The sequence below is a fragment of the Coffea arabica genome, chromosome 2e, assembly GCF_036785885.1.
Source record: "Coffea arabica cultivar ET-39 chromosome 2e, Coffea Arabica ET-39 HiFi, whole genome shotgun sequence".
Lineage (NCBI taxonomy): Eukaryota > Viridiplantae > Streptophyta > Magnoliopsida > Gentianales > Rubiaceae > Coffea > Coffea arabica.
The window spans coordinates 3,384,003-3,403,103 of NC_092313.1; the positions used below are offsets into that span (position 1 = coordinate 3,384,003).

The 19,101-nt window shown below is 37.2% G+C and overlaps 2 protein-coding genes across 2 annotated transcripts; one reads left to right on the forward strand and one right to left on the reverse strand.

Moving 5' to 3' along the window:
• The first annotated feature begins 2,019 nt into the window (after positions 1–2,019).
• LOC113730172 (NAC domain-containing protein 7-like) lies at positions 2,020–7,505 on the forward strand. The gene is made up of 5 exons (XM_072078168.1): positions 2,020–2,147; positions 2,237–2,418; positions 5,360–5,544; positions 5,674–5,949; positions 6,458–7,505. Exons 3-5 carry the CDS (start codon positions 5,385–5,387, stop codon positions 7,090–7,092), a joined length of 1,071 nt encoding a protein of 356 aa, XP_071934269.1. The 5' UTR covers positions 2,020–2,147; positions 2,237–2,418; positions 5,360–5,384; the 3' UTR covers positions 7,093–7,505.
• Positions 7,506–13,479: 5,974 nt separating this feature from the next.
• On the reverse strand, positions 13,480–17,669 carry LOC113730175 (monocopper oxidase-like protein SKS1). Its single transcript, XM_027254688.2, has 9 exons — positions 17,264–17,669; positions 16,435–16,544; positions 16,069–16,339; positions 15,836–15,974; positions 15,019–15,385; positions 14,471–14,836; positions 14,300–14,378; positions 13,913–14,115; positions 13,480–13,816 (listed from the first exon to the last, which is right to left on the reverse strand). Exons 1-9 carry the CDS (start codon positions 17,405–17,407, stop codon positions 13,717–13,719), a joined length of 1,779 nt encoding a protein of 592 aa, XP_027110489.1. The 5' UTR covers positions 17,408–17,669; the 3' UTR covers positions 13,480–13,716.
• Positions 17,670–19,101: the final 1,432 nt, after the last annotated feature.

The window sequence follows — 19,101 nt, forward strand, 5'->3', positions numbered from 1 at the left end:
GAAGTGTAATCCTCACGAGCAAGAACTGCTTACGCTTGGGCCTCAACCATTTCGGTAGTTTTGCATGATTTGCACAAAAAGTTTCAATAATATTCCTGGAGGTTTAAATTCACATATACTAATTAATTATATTGATGCATTTAGACATTGTGCCATTACTTACTCAATATTTAAAGGGCGGATTTAGAGATTCGGAGTTCAAATATATTTCATGTTATTATATACTCCCTCCGTCTCACTTTGATAGTTCTGTTTCTTTTTTCACACAGTTTAAGAAAAAGTAATGAACTTTGTTGGAAAAGTAAATTTAGATTGCTATTTTCCTAAAATACCCTCACATTAAATATGGTACAACTTTATGGGAACTTGAATTGATGGTAAAAAAAGAATCAACTCTCATTAAATAGGGTAGGTTTATAGTAACAATTACTTACATTGAATAAGGGTATTTTAGAAAAATTAAAATACAACTACATTCTTCAATTGAAAAGTGGACTATAATTTGGGACAGATGAAAAAGGAATACAAGACTATCAAAGCGGGACGGAGGGAGTATAACAGTAAAGGGTGATTTTGAGAAACGATGAACAACTTATTATTCGTAGCTACGTCTAGGGAGAGAGCAATGAGCTTTATTAGTTTACATGAAAATTTTGAATTGAGCTCATTTGAGAGTATTGTCTGGCGAATGAATGACCTAATTCTGGTCTTAAGCTGAAACTTGCAAAAGAGACGGTTGTAACTTTTACTCATTAGGGTTTGCCTCATGTTATAAATGTACATCGAGCTTGCTCAATCAATTTTGCCACTGTTAAGGGCCTTGGCTCGTGTTTAATGTTTATTGAGTTTCGTTGTAAAGTTTACATGGAAATTTCGTCAGCTTTTTCGTCAATCCTTCGTTTGGGGTTAACCGTGAAGAAAACCGCTAGACATCTTGTTGGAAATTAATAATGCGCGTAACAACTCAAAATGGATCATCATGGTCGCAATTATTAAGACACTGCACTTAACAAACTACCACTTGAATTAATTTAGATAAGACAAAAATTAATTACCATCATCAACTACCCACTCAGTTTACACTAATTCATGGAGTTAAAATAAAAAAAACGGAGAGAACTGGAGTCCCTGTGTCCTGGTCCCGAGCTCATGATCAGCGGTGAACCTGCTAAAATGGTAGGGAAAAGGGACGTTTCTGGGACCGTTCAGGGACACGTACACCCCTTCCAGATGGAGATTTTTCACTTTTTTTTTAGCGGAGTCTGTTTCATTAAGTCACCGGGACGCCTTCGCTATTTTTGAAAATAGAAATGATTCTGACTTCGAAAACTTAAAAGGAGGAGAAAGAGAAAATTTAAAATAATAAAAAAAAAAAAAAAGCAAAAGCAAACGCCTTATGCCAAGTCTGTGTATATATATCGAAAACCCTAAACTTATAGTGCATCTCAGCAAATATCGTATATTAACTTCTGGGTTCAAATTTCATGTGTTCAGAGAGATTAATTGTATTATGAAGTTCATGAACTTCACCAACTTGCAAATCAATAGCTACGACATTAATTGTCACAAAATAGTTTGTACGAGGTTAGCTAGAGGGGAGTCAATGCCGTTACCCCGGTTTACCATCTCCATTCTAAAAAAAAGATTAATCCTAGAAAGATGCATTGAAAGCTGACCAAATTAGAAAGGCAACATTCTTGATTTTGAGTCTTGAGGGCCGAGGGAGGTCGTTATCAGTTGCGGGTGGCGGAGGTGGCAATTCCCCACACGCTGCGCTTGCTCTCTCTCCCTCTGTGCCATTTTTGCGCCACCTTTTTTCGCGCCTAAAACCTTTCCCAACAATTCAGCTTACTGTGAAAGTGAGAGAAGAAAATGAAAGCATTATCAAATACTTACATTACCTTTAATCATTAGGGGTTTTCTCTTTTTCTGCCTCTCTCTCACTCCTCCTGTTGTCTTTATATATAATTCTGTTCGTTCTTCATTCTTCCAGTCCTCCTGCTGAGTCTTGACATATAATACTTCTCGGGATTTGATCCGACAAGCCACAACGCCGACAATTCGGCAACCTTTCGGGGGTGCCGTCGTCGTTTTGTGGGACTTTATATATAACTGCAAAGTTGCTCAAGTCCCGAGGAGAAGTACTAGTACGAAACTTGTTCTTTCTATTTCTGCTTTGTTTTGTCCTTATCTTGTCGTTTGGTTGTCTAATAGCGGAAGGTTTTGGTTCCTCCAGCAGGCGTTCAAGGAACCTATCATTTCTATTGGAAGAATCTTGCAAAAACCCACTACTCCAATTTCAAGACATCAAATCCTCATTGATCAACCTTTGAAGAAAGAAAGATCGAGCTTCTTGCTTGCCTGGAGATCTAGATTTCGCTTCGATCCAGATCTACTGATAGCTAGAGACGGTTTAAGGTTTGATCTTTGTTTCTTGATATCTGCTAACAAGGTTGACGTTCAATTCTCTATCTTATATGCCGCTTGTCCTTGGATAGTAGACATACGCAGAGTTCAAAACTTGACACAATGTGGTCTACGTGAGAAGCTTGTGCTCGAGGACGATCTGTATCCTCGAGTACTCGCAGAAAGAGTTAATTTTCACAAATATAAATGATAAACATGATCCACTTCTCGTAACAACAAGATTTCCAAAAAGTAAAAATTCTGGAAACTTGATCTTCTAGGCCTCATTTGGATTCCAATTTGCTAGAAGGTATATGATGCATGCTAGGGTTGTGCCTACGTCTTCATTTGCTTTTAAAATCTACTTTCTTTTTCTTTGTTTTTTTTTCTTTTTGAAATCAAAGTAAGTAATTTCATCTAATAACCAGCATTTTTTATCCGATTTGTTTGATATAACAAGTGAAATAATGACATTCATGATGACCAACTATTACATTTGTTCTGATGACCAGGATAAAGCCATCAGAAATTCATCATGATTGACGATGTCAAACGACAATCACGATTACAGTCTTGTATGATATATATATATATATATATATATATATTTGGCCTCCTGTTTGGTATGGGTTAGTATATGGGAGATCCTAATTGAATTGCCATTGTTCAAGTTGAAACTTTCATGATGACATGCATGCTCCAACACTTCTGATCATTATCACTAGAAGCAAGCGTTCAATTTCTGTCATAAGCTTAATGAAGGCAGGACTAGCTATTACCAATTTAATCTTCACAGCATTAATACATGAATTAAGGAAAAACTACGGAACAAAAGATGAGAGGAGAAGAGATTATTTTGCTTCATTGCAGCACAAATATTATGAACATTTGGTCAATCTAAATGATCTGTCCCAAATAAGCTGATCTTTTGACTGATTAGATCTCAAGTTACACATTCAAAGTCATTAACTAGACATATTTATGAACTTCCACGGTCTATCATATTAGTCTTAAGAATGCTATCTCAATATTCAAAAAGCAACTTTTCTCTTTTTTTTTTTTATTTTGTCTTTGTCATTTATACTTTTTCATTTTAATCATTTCAGTTTTCTTTCTTCAAACTGTACCTTGCTAAGCTTTGTAGTTGAATGGCCATCCAAATCTCTTTCCTTGAGAACTGACGCACGCCACATTCACTAGAAGTACCTTCTTGAAATTATACTTATCACTTTCTAAGAGTAAAGAAAAAGAAAAATTAAAAGGCAATATTTGTACATAACGTTTTTAATATTTGCACTAACTATTGGAGTGTGTTGAACTAATTCTCGCTATTTGCTCAGACTTTGATTTTATTTGGGTCAAAAATTTAAAGGTTTTCTCTTTTGAGCATGCAATTGTTTTTATTTCAATATCTGTTAAAAAATTAGCTTCTGATAGCACCTATATTTCTGAAACATGCATATGGCAGTCAATTTTAAAGCTGTTTCTAGATCATCCATGGAAAAGAACTAAGAAATGAAAGGAAATATACTTTGTCCAATGCTATTGAAACAAGTTTCAAACTTTCAAGTTTATGCACACGCACTTGTGGACGTCTACAGGGTACCATTTATGTGGTAAATTCTAATTCTCATTTAAAGTTGATCCATCATTTTTATAAAGTTCAATTAATAATGATGATTAATAATTTTGTAGAATTTTTTTCCACAAAGTGTCTTATATATGTGTATAAAACTTATTCACCAAACTAGGTCACAAATTTGGCACCAGCCTATTATTAGTGACATATTACACAATACCATACAACACATTGATATGGATCTATTACATATCTGACCTAAGCATAGATATTAATTTTATCTTGATCAATATTAAAATTGTTCATATCATGTCATGTATGCAATATCAAGAGCTTTAAGCTGTAAATAGCATCTGGGATCACTATAATCAAGATAATTGGTTGGACGGCAAACCTTCATTATAAGAATCATCTGTCTGTTCAGTAAAGCTTTGAATTGACACTATTTTTGAGATTGCGGGTAGTGCATTAGTAAGTTGTTCCTGTGAAATGTAACTTGGAAAACTTTTAAAATTGTTGAATAAGTAATGGAATTAAAACTTAATTATAAACCTTAATTCAATATAAGTCACTTGTTTTGGAATTAGTCAAGTAGAATTAGTAGGTTATTGTTTTCTACTTATGTTTTGATTTGATATCAAAGTTGTTGTGAAAGAAATTCCGATCCTATATGCCCCTGTGCCTGTAACTTTGCTGCAATTCCGGAAGCAAAATAATGTTTTAAAAATAAGAAATTCAAGAATTTTGAAATGAAAACGCAAAAACTTGGCTGGGTCACCATGGCACATTCATTCACTCATGGTTTTACTGCTTATTGAGTTTGACAGATTTGCTCTAATTAAAGTTTTGCGCTCGCCTTTTTCCTATTAATATTTAAAGCTAACAGGAGCAAATAAGCTGAACGTGTTATCATTGTTGATGGCTTTACTCTTGTCACCATGTAGCCTAATGACAAAAGAAAATCTTCGCAAGTATTATTAGATTTGTGGTGTGATTATTAATCGTACTAGTACGTAGATAACAATTTATCTAGAATGAATCTCTCTATCCAAGTCAAAAGATTGTACTACAATTCAATAAGGGTGAATGGATCACTAACTACGTACAGGAGAGTAAACGAGCTAACAAATGATTAGGTTGGATCTTTAATGCCAGCAACAGTTACAAAATAATGCATGAAAAACCCTTCAAAAATTTGTGCTTGAAATACCTGCATGCCAAAAATTTTACTTTATTTTTATTGAGTGATCACAAATAACTATTTAAGAGAGGAATCATGTTTTCCATTGTCTACGATTAATTTGAGCTTGATGGATAAAATTATTTCCTCCTTCTGGGCAGACGAAAATGCTGACCATGTTTCACAAATTGCAGGTTCTAGGGTATCAAGTCGAAGACGATGAACACGTTCACACACGTTCCCCCTGGCTTTCGCTTCCACCCCACTGACGAAGAGCTGGTTGATTATTATCTAAGGAAGAAGATAAACTGTCGACGAATTGACCTAGACGTCATTAAAGACGTGGATCTTTACAAAATTGAGCCTTGGGATCTTCAAGGTATCATCGATAAAACCATAAGAACCGCATCAGTAACTAGTTCCTTCTTTGAAACTGCATGCTGGTCAGGATGCAATTCAGCACTACTCGCCTAACTTCTTCTAATTTCATCCCAACAAATTTTGTTAGAGCTCTGCAGAATAGGAACAGAAGAGCAAAGCGAGTGGTATTTTTTCAGTCATAAAGATAAGAAATACCCAACTGGAACACGCACAAACAGAGCTACAGCGGCTGGATTTTGGAAAGCAACAGGACGAGATAAGGCCATCTACTCTAAGCACGACTTAATTGGCATGAGGAAGACCTTAGTCTTTTATAAAGGGCGGGCTCCAAATGGTCAAAAGTCAGACTGGATTATGCATGAGTACCGGCTTGAAACAGAAGAGAATGGAACTCCTCAGGCAAGTAATCTCATTCGCCACAAAGTCATTAATTCGAGTACTGCAAATATTTGAAACAAACTTACATGACAATTTTTTTTCTTTTCTTCAAGATAACAGAAAATACTACTATTAATTATCTCTCTGGAATGAAGGATAACGTATTAGCTCATAAATGATTCCTTGTAATTCGAGTCATGACAGTCTGAGTCTGCGTACACTGTTCCCTGGTGAATGAATTCGTTTGTGCGCCTTGCCTTAATAAGTAAAAGGTGCACCGAATATCTGATTTGTGCTACCTCAAAGTAAATAAGATAAGTCTGAAAAAAATTTTTAAACAAAAAACTTTACACATGCCAGCTAAATATATCTCGAGAAGGATGAAACCCTTTTTTTATTTCTTCTTTGGGTTTTTTCCCCATCATTATCTGAGAATATTGAATCAGTAAGTAACTTTTGGTTCTTTTGGGATATGAATTCCACTTAATGATGCATTACCTGATAGTACATGGTCTTGACCTTTAATCAGGAAGAAGGCTGGGTTGTATGCAGAGTATTCAAGAAAAGGATAGCCACCATGAGAAAAGTTAGTGAGTATGAATCACCAATTTGGTACGACGACCAAGTTTCGTTCATGGCCGAAATGGACTCGCCAAAGCAGCACTCTCAATCAAATTTGACTTACCAGTATCCTTATTCTTGCAAGAAGGAGACAAATTTGCACTATCAAATTCCACCAGATCACTTTCTGCAGCTCCCTCTTCTTGAGAGCCCAAAGTTGCTTCCAGCACCAGCCAGCATGGCCTGCAATTCTCTGCCTACATACGGTATCAACATGACCCATGCAAGCGCTTTGCAGTCTTCAGCACTAACACATGAGCATATGAATCAATCTCAAGACCAGGGTCTGCACTCAGTTTACAGCAATGACTTGAATAATGAACAGGCAATGGATCAAGTGACAGATTGGAGAGTACTTGATAAATTCGTGGCTTCCCAACTGAGTCAGGAAGAAGTTTCCAAGGAAAATGATTGTTCCAATGCTACAAACGCCTTTCCCACTTCTGATAACTCCAATTTGATGCTCAGACATTTGGAAAAGCAAGAAATGGCACCAGAAATGGCCTCAACATCATCCTCTAGTTGTCAGATTGAGTTATGGAAGTGAAACTTCTAAATTAAAGCCATAGTAAATACCCCACATATTGGACACAGGAAGCACGTATAGTGTTGGTTGAGCAGGGAGGTCAGTTTTCAGTTTTGTTGTAAATAATAAAACTAATGTTGTATAACCTTAACTACTCAGCCTGTGAATACCACCTCCTAGGAGTCTAAAAATTATATCTAATTAGTCAAAAAAAACTGTCTTTAGCAAGAAAAGGGAATTATAGGTGAACTGTGGAGCAGGCCATTGCTGCATGAGTTGGAATTTGCAGCATCACCGTGATGTTATGTTCCAGGCTTCTAAGCTTGTCTAATAACCACAGTCGCAGTTTATGTAGTCGAGCTGTGGTTTATTGTGTTTAATTGAGTGCCTCTAGTGAACAGAACTAGCATAATAATATCGATTCCTATTTAGTATTCGATCTTCTATTATTTATGCATTTTGTTTAGCTGTAAATTTTCTATTATTACATGTGCAAATGTCCTTAACTAATTTCATGTTTGCACTTGGAATACATAATGATTGAGTTAATGCCATATATCTTTTGTGCAAAGGTGAACAAGACCCCAGTTGTTAGGTTGCACCAATACTACTTAAAGAATGACCCTTTGTTCGAAACCTGGTTTCTCCAAATTTTCAATTAGTCAGCAACATTAATCTTGCTATTATCAAGCAAGATTAACTTAGGCTTTGGATGATAAAGAAAACAGGTTACGTAAAGGATTACTTGGAGATTGAGCATATGCCCGCAAAGAATCTCTTCCCTTTTGTTATGGTCCATCGGCATAACAACGTTGCTTTGAAGGCTGGACTCGTGCGATTATTCCCTCTCACTGTTGTTACACAGTGGAGTCAAAAGCTTAACTGAAAAGACTTTCTTCTTCTTCTTCTTTACTCGGAAGCTAAAATCCAATAATAACTACTACTGCTAGTGTACATGGGAGGATAAGCTTTCTTTTCGATCTTTATTTTGGAGCTACAATCAGCTACGCTTACCTATATATATCTATGTCAATGTTTTACAAACAAGGATAAATGCATTTGCATCAAATGTGCTGCGTACCTATGATAGTTAAAGAGAAAGACCTATTAATGTAACCTTTTGCTTGCATATGAAGCGGCAGAGGCACAATAAGCTGAGGGCAACATTCCTCTCTAACTCCTGAAAAGTTGACCAAATTATGAAGAAAACTTCCAATTCTGTGAATGTTTCTTCACACTTGACCCACTAAATTTTTCAAATTTGCTCCCTTCCCTCAAATTGCCTCCTAAAAAATCTAAAAAGGTTTCAAATGTCCTTTATGTTGTAGTATTTTTTTTACAAGTAAATTGGAAAACATATTACAAGATTGGCAAAAAAAAATCAACCTTTAAACCAAATCATTGACATAATCAAGCTCTTTATATCGCTCCCTTATCATATTTTTCACGGTCAAATATGTAAATGACAATAATATGTTCATGTAACTGTAATTTTTTTTATGCATTATCGACATGATTGTTTCTCTAGCCTGCTAGTGCTTGCATGTACGAAGGAAAGATCGTGACACTAATATCAAGTTCATTATGCAGATATAATATGAAGAAAAGATGCATGCCTAGCGACTAGCTATTCTTGGAAGACAGAACTTAGGAGTCAGAAAAGATACATTCATAAATCATGAATATAACATAGAAAATGGGAGCAAAGACATTCGCTACAAGTAAGCTGATGAAAGGCTGAAATACTCTCTTACTTACAACCAACACAGCTAACTAATTAGCTTTGTCACTATGTACCTTGCATTGCTGAACAAGAAAAACGTTGCAGAATTTCGGTAAAATTACTTCAATGAAAAGGCAATACCTAATGCTCATTGGCGGCCGAACGTGAAAGCATTTTGGTATCGTGGAGGTGGGCTTGAAAGCGGACCAAAAACAAAAAAAAAAATGCCACACTGTAGACAGTTAAAACACTTGGTACTTTCTAAGTTCAGTACGAGGACGGATTGAGTTTGCTGTACTGATGAATGGAAATGGGGGTGCTATTTGTATTGGAAATTTAGCCATATAGTTGTGTGCAAGAGCTTTAATTGTTATATAATGTTGTCATGTAGGAGTTCTTGAATTTTGCTTGAATAAGTGGAAAGTTTGACAAGAAACATACTCATTGGTTTGGGGGTACCCAACTGATTGACTGAATCTTCCAAAGGATCATTGGATGAATAGTGATTCAGCGTTGATTGATAGGATGGTATCCTAAGAGGGAAAAGCAAGAACACTAATGTATTTACTCGAAGTCAATGCATATCTGCCCGGAAAAGAGAGTCAAAAGACTACATGTGCTGTGGGTGGGGGCTGAAAGAGGAGAAATGAAGGACGAGTTGACGACATGAAGCGTATATCAAAGGCAGACGCAGCAACAGGAAGGACCATGAATCTACGGATGAATGGATACATAATTAAGGCTTTGGAAGCAAGAATGTTGTGCCCACTGTCCAGAGGAAATAAACATCATTAACGCCTGCTCAAAACAGCATGTGACTGCTATCATGTTAATAATGCTAATTATTTCGTCCTTGCGCCCCCCCCCCCCCCCAACCCACCCAAAGGCAAAATAGAGAGAGAGAGAGAGAGAGAGAGCAGCAATGAACAAAATTGGAGGAAAAGGGAAATCCTAAAGGAAATTTGCTCACAGAGAGTTGAAGAATGTCATCTCTGTGTAACCACCAGAAAAGAACATTGTCGTCAATTTAGAATTGTAGATTAAAATCGGGATTTTAGGGTGAAAACTCTGCAACCGTTCTGACCATTTTGCACGATTCATGGGAAGATAGTTCAAGCAACAAGAAGACGGCCGCATGAGAATTGAGAACTCCACAACACCACGAGCGGGCGACACAGCAGACAACGCATTCTCTAATTACTCCTCCTTGTCCCTCACTTGGCTATTCTGCAACCAATCACATTGCTTCATTGTTCCTTCTTATAATTTATCCTTCCAACATTGAGGTTCAACCTCCAAGGAAGCGTAATTGTTGGCACTAATATTTTTTTTGTCTTCTTTTGGACAATTAAAGTTAAAGCACTCAATTTTTTTTTTTTCCAGTTACCATTCAATGATTACAACAACCTGATGGTGCATTCTATGAATAGCCCGCCCATCTTCATTCATACTTCCACAAGCATGAGATATAATAGATACTTTTAACCAAAATTTTTTGCAGTCACTTGCTCTCAGATTGGTGTACAAATCTTTGCGCGTCACCCAGAAAAATAATTCGAACCACTTTTTATTGGATTTTGATTACCAAAAATACCGAACGGCCGTGGGGAAGAAAAAATGTTACACCCTCCGTCCCATTCATTTGGTTATGTTTGGAAAATTCAACTTTTTGAGAATAGTGGTTTGATTGTGATCTTTGTGTTTCTCTTTTCAATTTTACCCCTCAAATTCAAATTTTAAATTTGAATGTATGATTAAAAAGAAGAGTTATATTGAAAAGAGTGTGTAAAAGTTGTTTTGATTTTTCTAACATGTCAAAATGAATGGAACATCTCAAAATGAAAAGTATAACCAAATGAATGGGACTGAAGGAGTATTTTCTCTCGGTCAAAAAACAAAGGGAAAATCGCCAATTTCGTCCCTAAACTTTTTTTTTCTGTCGATTTAATCCCGATACATTATTTATAGCCAATTTAATCCCTAAACTTATATTTCGCTTCCAATCAAGGAGTTTAGCGGCGGAGCCACCACATAATTTTCTTCAAGCTCCCAATTGAGCAACCCAGAAGGGGTATTTTTGGAATTTCAATGGTGGGCCCGTAACAAAAATTAAAGTTCTTGTCTTTTCAACGCACCACGCTTGAGATCTCAACCATTTGCAGATATTGTATGCTACTATTCCTATATTATAGTACGTCTTTTTCTTCGGTAATTTTTTTTTCAAACAAAAAAAAATCTTTTATTTGTTCTCTCCTTCTCGACTAAGGTTTTTTTTTTCTGTTTTGGAGGAGGAAATTTGGCTGCAATCCTGCATCCGTTTAAGGGTGTTTAAATTTTGTCCAATATTCATGATGCAGGTGCACGGAGAAGGAGGCGCCTCTGGAGGAGTCACTAGAATTGAGTCGGTCAGGATTGAGGATACATACTGCATAAATTCCACATCCTTCTTAAGTCCAGCCATAGTCTCTGGTGCTAAAACAACTTCCAGATCGACGCTCCCATTTCCTTCACGCCTTGGGAATGCCGAGATCTTGCCGTCAAATTTATTGGTCCTACCGCTTCGCACTGCAATGGGTTGTCCCCACCCAAAATCATTATCATACATTGGAAACCTTGGGGAGCTTCCCATGGTGATCATCGCGCCGTCAAAGTTCCCCAGCGGAAACAGCCTTGGATTACTCTCCCATTCCTCGACACCCCGTCGCACCGTGGAATCGTCATGCGCCAACACATTTCGATGCAGCCGATCCGCACCCCAGGACGGGTCGTTGCCCAGCAGCTCCTCCACTCAAGCCACGGTTGGGATGCTCTGGATCAAGTTACCGAAGTAGACCGGGTCCACCCACGGCTCCAGCCGGTGTCTACAGTTCCATGGTAGCTGACCTCCTGCTTCATCTTGAACGACCACACACGGGGGATGGAGAAAATCCAGTAGAAAACGCAAGGCGTTGACCTTTCCGACGGCCGAGACTGTGGCCCAAGTGAAGATGGAGGAAGCCATGATGGGAACGCACGCGAACAGGAGGTGCTCCAAGGCCAGGACGATGGTGGGATACTCGATTTGGATCCACTTGAATTGGAGGGAGACCAAGACCCCTATCAAGAAATTGGTAAGGACGCAGGCGAAGGAGGCGAGGAGACCGAGGGAGACGGAATTGAAGGTGGAGAGCAGGAGGGAGGAGCTGAAGAAGAAGGCGATCTGAGCAGCGATGAGGGAGAACCAGACGGCGAAGAAAGAGCCAGGCTTGAAGGCCGCCACCCCTCTTCTATGAGAGCTGAGCAAGAAATTCTTTTGTTTTCATTTTGGGTTTTGAGTGGGTATTTCTTATGAAACTTTTGTTTCGGTTAATTTTGGTTAATGGCTCCGGAATGGAAGTTCCTAAAATACCCCTTCTGGGTTGCTCAATTGGGAGCTTGAAGGAAATTGTGCGGTGGCTCCGCCGCTAAGCTCCTTGATTGGAAGCGAAATATAAGTTTAGGGATTAAATTGGCTATAAATAATGTATCGGGACTAAATCGACAGAAAAAAAAAGTTTAGGGACGAAATTGACGATTTTCCCAAAAACAAAATAGGTAAAGAGTAAAGACGTCTGAAGGAAAAGCGGGCAATCGAAAAACGTGACAAGTGAAACAACACAGGCGCTTTGGAACAAAGAGGTCCATAGTTTGCTGTAAAGTCTGATAGACCCTTGGTCTCGGATGGGCCTCCGTGTTGGGTTTTTGTGGATCCCCAAAATGCAGCTTAACCAGTCGGACTATAAGGTTGTTTTTGGTCCATGAGGTATTTGATAACCAAACAAAAGCTATTGGATAAACAAAACTTGGATACCTGAGGTGGAAAAATCTTCAAAGACTTAATAGCCCAAATTGCAAAACATCACTTGGTAGATGATGTGGCAGTGGCACAATTGGACCCTTAAATCTTTGATGACCTGGTTTAACCATGTGTGAGCCACAAAAGAAAGGACGTGAGTTTCCCCTTTTATTCGGGGTTATTAGTGCTAAATTTTACTGTAAGGCGCAAATAGAGCACACCGATTTAATCACGAGTTTTTTTGAGTCCACTCACAAAAAGCATTGAAAATCGTGGCATTCTCAACACAAATATGGGAATTTATAAAATTAAGGAGGTGAACTATGTTTTAATTTATTTATGTCTTCTTAAATCATATGTCGCTCAGTATAATATTTTTTAAGTTTTTTTTTATCCAAAAGAAATATTTAAACGCAAAATCTTTTATCGTTCAAGCTTTAAGAGTGGTCTAAATTATATTAGAGTTTACATTATTCAAGATGAAAAAATTCCTCCAAATACTTGCAAAGAAAATAATGTGATCCACATACAAATTTTGGGAATTTCATATGATAAACTTTTTGTGTTTGTGCGTCAAATAAAAACGATTAAAATCATTAGCGACTGCCTGAAACAACAGAAATTTGATGCAACCGAACAAATCCACTGTAATTTGATCCTTCAAATAGAAACAAGCCACTTCGCCTCGGGTACCGACCCACCTCAAGGCTCCAGCTTAAAAGAGTTTCGAGTTTCAACCTACATAGATTATACATATGCACTTTTTCAACCCGGATTCGCCTCTTTCTGTAGAATAAGCCCAAGAAATTATGGTTTTGATGCAAGAAAGTTCATAAATTCTCAATATTCATGTGACATGCAAGTCAGACTCTGTAACAAAAATCACCTATAGTCAGTCAGTCGTCATTGAAAACAATGTCCTATGAAGAATCTGCACAACTGGATTACTTTCCCAGAAAAATGCTATGCCGAAATGTGAAATACAAGAAAAAAGGAATCAAGATATCTAGTCTCCGAGAATCCCGCCAGTTCACACCCCCACCAGCCAATCAATCAATCAATCAATCAATCCTCCACCAGTATTACCGCACAAACCAAACCAAAAACACTAACATAAAATGTAAATCATTGCAAAGAACACCACTAGCAGCGTCAGATACGCCTTTGAGCCTACATGGATCGTAGTAGCCGAAGATGCTTTCTGGGGCCTACAAACATTTGCACAGAAAAGGGTTAGCGTGAGAGGCAGAGAGCCATGAGAGAGGGAGAGAGAGAGAGAGACACAGTTTGAAAGAGTTTTATACTTCTGAAATTTGGCGAGGGCACCACAGTAAAGAACGTTGTCAGGAACGGGCAATTCTGTCTTGTTACCAGCATCTTCGGGATTGACAATTCTCATGTAAGTTTCTTGGCCAAGATACCATCTGTCTAAATTTTCTGATCGGAGGTTCCAAATACCCACATTATCAAGAGAAACTAGGACCGCTGTCCATCCTCCAGCAAAAACCTGACCAGGAACAAGATTGCAAGAGGAGATTATACAAACTACCGTAATTAGAAGGCCTCTCCTTGGAAAATAAACCAGCGCAGATTAATCTAATAGAATTAAACCCCTAAAGAATAATTATGGTCATGTAGGTTCCTCCTTAGATGAGAGCAAACTAAAGAAAAGAAAAAAACGTCCAACAGACCTGTACCGTGGAACGAGATATTGCATCCCACCGATTATATGATCCCCTGCTGTTTTCTGTCCAATTTCCAGAACCCATCCTGTAGTGCAATAATTTTCACTTGCAGTTTTTCTATTGGCATTTAAGCACGAGACGAAAATCGTTACCAAACACAATTAAGTCAAATTATACCCGACTACAAAGAAGGAATAACCATCCAGGTGAAAGCTCTGCGCAACGGTGTCATTGTTCTGCAATATTATTTCTATGAACCCCTTGTACGTTGCATTAATGATTGATCTGTCCATTTTGGGTGGTCTGTCTAGTGGCTGGCTTGGGAAATCAAGCTTGTAGGCACCCTTCACATTGAATGCATCAGCAAGCCTAAATGGAGTCTCAGGTTTAACAAATGAAATTCCATTGTAGGTAGCTCGAAGTTTTCCCTCAATTGTCACTGGTGGCACACTTCTTAATATGTACGTATCAGTTACATTGATTTGACCATAATGAAAAGAACCCTGCGGGTTAGGACGAGCTCCACTTGCAGTCACATTTTGCCTGGATAACCAGAAGATGATAAAAAGATTACCTTGTTAACTGAAACAGAATGGACTATTCAGCTATCAATTCATGCAAATTGTGAGACAAACCATGGATGGACCAAAGAAAATTAGCTACATAGCATTGCACTTCAAACCATGTTCAATCACTAAAAGTTAATTGAATTAGGATTTAAGTACCTGATGGACATTGCCTGATTCAATGCATATGAGCTGTCATAGACATCATTTGGTGGGTCAGGAAGAGGACCAGATGCCTTGCCTTTGGAATTGGAATAATGCAAAATTGCAACTCCAGTGACTCGTTGCCAAACAGTCTGATTTACAAACCTAGCACTGGCAACAATGTAGTAATCACTGCTTGCATTCTGATCCATGGTTACCAAAAACGAGAAAGACTGCCCAACATGGATGTCCATGCTAGTATAATTTTGCTGCGATGTATAATACCCCTCTGTCTCAGCTAGAAGCAAATTATGACTCTGAATACGGAAGTTCAAACAAGTTGAGACTCCAACATTGTGCACCCGAACTCGATAGGTTTTACCTGGAGTTTGTTATTAACAGCCACCATAATTAGAAAAAACTGTAGCGTTATCAAATAGTATCAAGAATGGTGGGCTATTATCCGTCATTGTTAGAGATATTAAGCCCCGCAACAGCAATATCAAATAGCAACAGCAATAACTGTCTGTAATATAGCATAGATGACATCATTTGAAAGATTTTGTGGTTCTTGGGAAGTGTAATGAAAATCAATTTCATCAGGTATGGGTTTTGTCTGAGTTCAAGGTCAACTAAGTTCCAATATGGCATTTAATAGGCAATCATAGTTTGTCACCTTAGAGGGAAATAATCATGAAATGAATAAACTTTCCCTTTCATAGGCATTTCTTTTTGCATCTCCATTGGGAGAGATGAACATAAGGACAGCACGTGAAGACATGGTTTTCAGCCAAAATGCTACGGTAAATATTCAAATTGTTTGAAATATCACCTGGATCAACATTAATAGTCTCATAATCAATGCCATCTGGAACAAGCGTGTTGTTGTATCTATATGGTCCCTTGCCATTTATAATAACTCCATCCGGCATTCCTAGTTGTTTCCCATTATCAAGGGCCTCTCGTAAAGCCTAGTTAACATCAAAGAAAGACCAAAGCTGCACATTAAACAACATAATATTCTTCAGTTTGCAGAGGAAAACTTAAAAACCAACAGACACTTGCCGTATGATTCTGAGTATACCAATCACCAATCATGAGGACAATGTCTCCATCAGGCATTGCAAAAGGAATTGGAATTATATCGCGGTTAGTCACAATAAAAGGACCAAAACCACCAGCTGCTCTCTGCAGGTTGAGAGATGGGTAGTAGAAGAAGCTACCAATCTGGTCCTTCACCTGAAACTGGTAAGTCCAGTTCCATTTAGAAGGAATTGGGCAATTGGTACCTAAAACACCATCTTGCCAAGAGGAACGGCGCATCTGGATCCCAGGCCTGTTAGAAAACGAAACCAAATTATTAGAAGCAGAGCAAAAGCAAAACTTTAAGATTTATCGAGATCCGAATCATACTTCTTCAGTCAACCCTACCATGTAATAAGAAGATCTTCATCTAATTTGTTCCTAACATTCAGCACAACATTGTAATTGGTTGTAACATTAATAACAGGACCTGGAAATTTGTTGTTGACAGCTATAACCTGCAAGGAGATGTGAACTCAGCTTTAATAGAGTGACCAAGCCCCATAAGTTGGTTAAACACATTTGTAATTCTCAGTGAACTACCTGAAGAGACAGTAACACAAAAAAGACACTAAAGCAACAACCTCGATTCGAAAAAAAAAAACAACCTCGATTGAAACATACTACAGTACCATTTAGTAATGAAATAATGTATGAAAAATTACAGAGAAAAGCATCAAAGGAGCAAAGCAATGAAAACTTGAAATGTGGTCCCTAACAAACCTTTTTGGCATCAATCCAACTTTATGGCACGTTCGGTGATATAATGCGAGAAAAGGAAAAACTATACATACATAAACAACATAAAAGATGCACTTTTCTTGGATAATATTAGAATCTTTCAGTATCCCAATTTTTGCACAAAATCTTTCAGGACCAACATCTGATGAAAATGCCCTTAAATCCCAGAACGCGAAATTAAGAATATTATCGGAGAAAATAAATCATCAAAGCAGAAATCAAGAATTCACTGTCGCTAAGGTTCTCCAGTCGAACAATAAAAAGACGAAGAAAAAATTATGAAGTTCTTAGGGGTCAAAACAGAACATTCAATTCACGAGAAACTGAATGGCAAAAAGACAAATGAAAAATCAGATGGAAACAATCAACCAATCCACAAAGATGAAAGAAAAGACTTGAGAAAGAACAAAGCTGAAACAAGAAAAGTTGAATAGACCTGCTGGGGAACCCCAAGTGGAGAAGCAGTGGTGTAAGAGACCTCGAAGTCAAAGAAAGCAAAAGGATCAGCAGCAAATGAGAGACTAAAGAGAATAGCAATGTGAATCAACCAGAAAGCCGCTGTTGTCCCCAGTACGGCCATTAGAAATTCAAATTTCCTCCGAACAACTTCTGCTCAGAGAGATGATCTTTCTACAGTCGAGAAATATCCAAGTAATCCAAAAGCTTCTCACTTCGTCCGTTACATGACAAAACGTGAATAAAGCAAAGAAAAATGGAGGAAGAGGTGTGAAAGCGGCGGTTAGGCTCTCCTCGTTCTTCTTCTAGCAGGGAGGGAGGGAGGGAGAGAGAGTGGAGTGTGACGGAGTGCAATGGTGGTGTGTTTAGACAACTTGTTCTTTCTTAGTAAGAATGAAAAAAAAATTTCTCTTTTTTTTTTACTTAAAGAAAACAATTAACTTTTCGTTTTGCCCTAAACGCGCTCGGTTCTCCTCTAGAAATGTGTGGCGTGATGTGCGTTCTTCCAACTGGTGACTGGCTTGACCAGTTGGACGATGCATTTCATTTGCCGTTTTTCCCCTCTCTCTTTAAAAATTGGTCTCCATTATTTATTTTTTCCAGCAGAGGAGACTTAAAAGCAAATTGGAGTGAGTAAAAATATGTAAGCTTATTTCCAGCAAGACTAATAGTGTACAACTTTTTAATAGCTTAATGTGACTCACCAACTAGGCAAATTACCTTCTCTCGTTTTGTTTTTTCCTCAATTGATGTACCTATGAATCATAGGCGTTTTATTTTTCATTATTAACAAATCTGTATTAGATTTCTGATCTTTATGCATTTTTTATTCTACTTTCACATAGACTAGTAAATTAATCAAAAACTTGGTTTTGATATCAAATGTATTTTTAGGTTCAGAGAACGAGGTGTAGATGATGTCGGATACATATTTCTTTCCTCCCTTGACTCTTCTCTTTTAATGTTTGGATTGTAAAATTATCTCAAATAATATTTCGCTTACATCATAAACACATTTCACAACACACCTTGTTATATTTCGAATTACCTTTTTATCTCACATACATCGCATCACAAAAAGGGCTACAGTAATTATTCCAAATAATATTTCCAAATGTTGTTTTCATTGAAACAAAGTTATTTGGTAGGTGTTACTTCCAACTCATGTAAAAGGATTGAATAAAATATCTAGCAACTTATAAAAGCTCCGTTTGGATTAACTGTTTTTCTGAATGTTTTTGAAAAATTTTACTGTAACAGTGTATATGAAAAATTTTTACTATAAAAATTTTTTGAAATATTTAACATATTATATGGATGAAATTTTTTTTGAGTTATTGTATATTACTATAGTATTGTATTTGAAAAAACTTATTTTTGAAAAAATGGCCAATCCAAAGGAAGGTTTTTATGTACCATGATGCAATTAAAGTTCAAATGTTATAATAATAAGAAAATGATTAACTTTTTATATGTTGACAATGTTGTAATATTTTATATATTAATAGCTTTAAATATATGTCACGTGTGCATAATTTAAATTTCAAATTTGAATTCATATTATATGATATGATTTGAACCTGCTAGTGTAAAAAATTATTATACACTAACAGTATATAAAAAAAGTTATTTACAAGAAAAACAGATACAATATGAGCATGAAGCCATGTGAAGTGGGCCACAATTATTGATGTTTAGAAAAAAAAAAAAGAGGACAAAAATTTCACTGATATAATTTCTTGTGCTTAACCTATTGGACTATCAGAAACATTAGATAATGTTAAGTAAAATGATGTTGTCATTTGATATAGATTAAGG

Bases quoted from the DNA above. Each gene is read 5' to 3' on its own strand.
- LOC113730172 (XM_072078168.1), top strand. From the start codon at position 5,385: ATGAACACGTTCACACACGTTCCCCCTGGCTTTCGCTTCCACCCCACT. The intron at 5,545-5,673 runs GTATCATCGATA...AAATTTTGTTAG, and splicing joins TGAGCCTTGGGATCTTCAAG to AGCTCTGCAGAATAGGAACA. The intron at 5,950-6,457 runs GTAATCTCATTC...TTAATCAGGAAG, and splicing joins GAATGGAACTCCTCAGGCAA to AAGGCTGGGTTGTATGCAGA.
- LOC113730175 (XM_027254688.2), bottom strand. From the start codon at position 17,407: ATGGCCGTACTGGGGACAACAGCGGCTTTCTGGTTGATTCACATTGCT. The intron at 16,340-16,434 runs GTAGGGTTGACT...GTTTTCTAACAG, and splicing joins GAAGATCTTCTTATTACATG to GCCTGGGATCCAGATGCGCC. The intron at 15,386-15,835 runs GTGATATTTCAA...AACAAACTCCAG, and splicing joins GACTATTAATGTTGATCCAG to GTAAAACCTATCGAGTTCGG.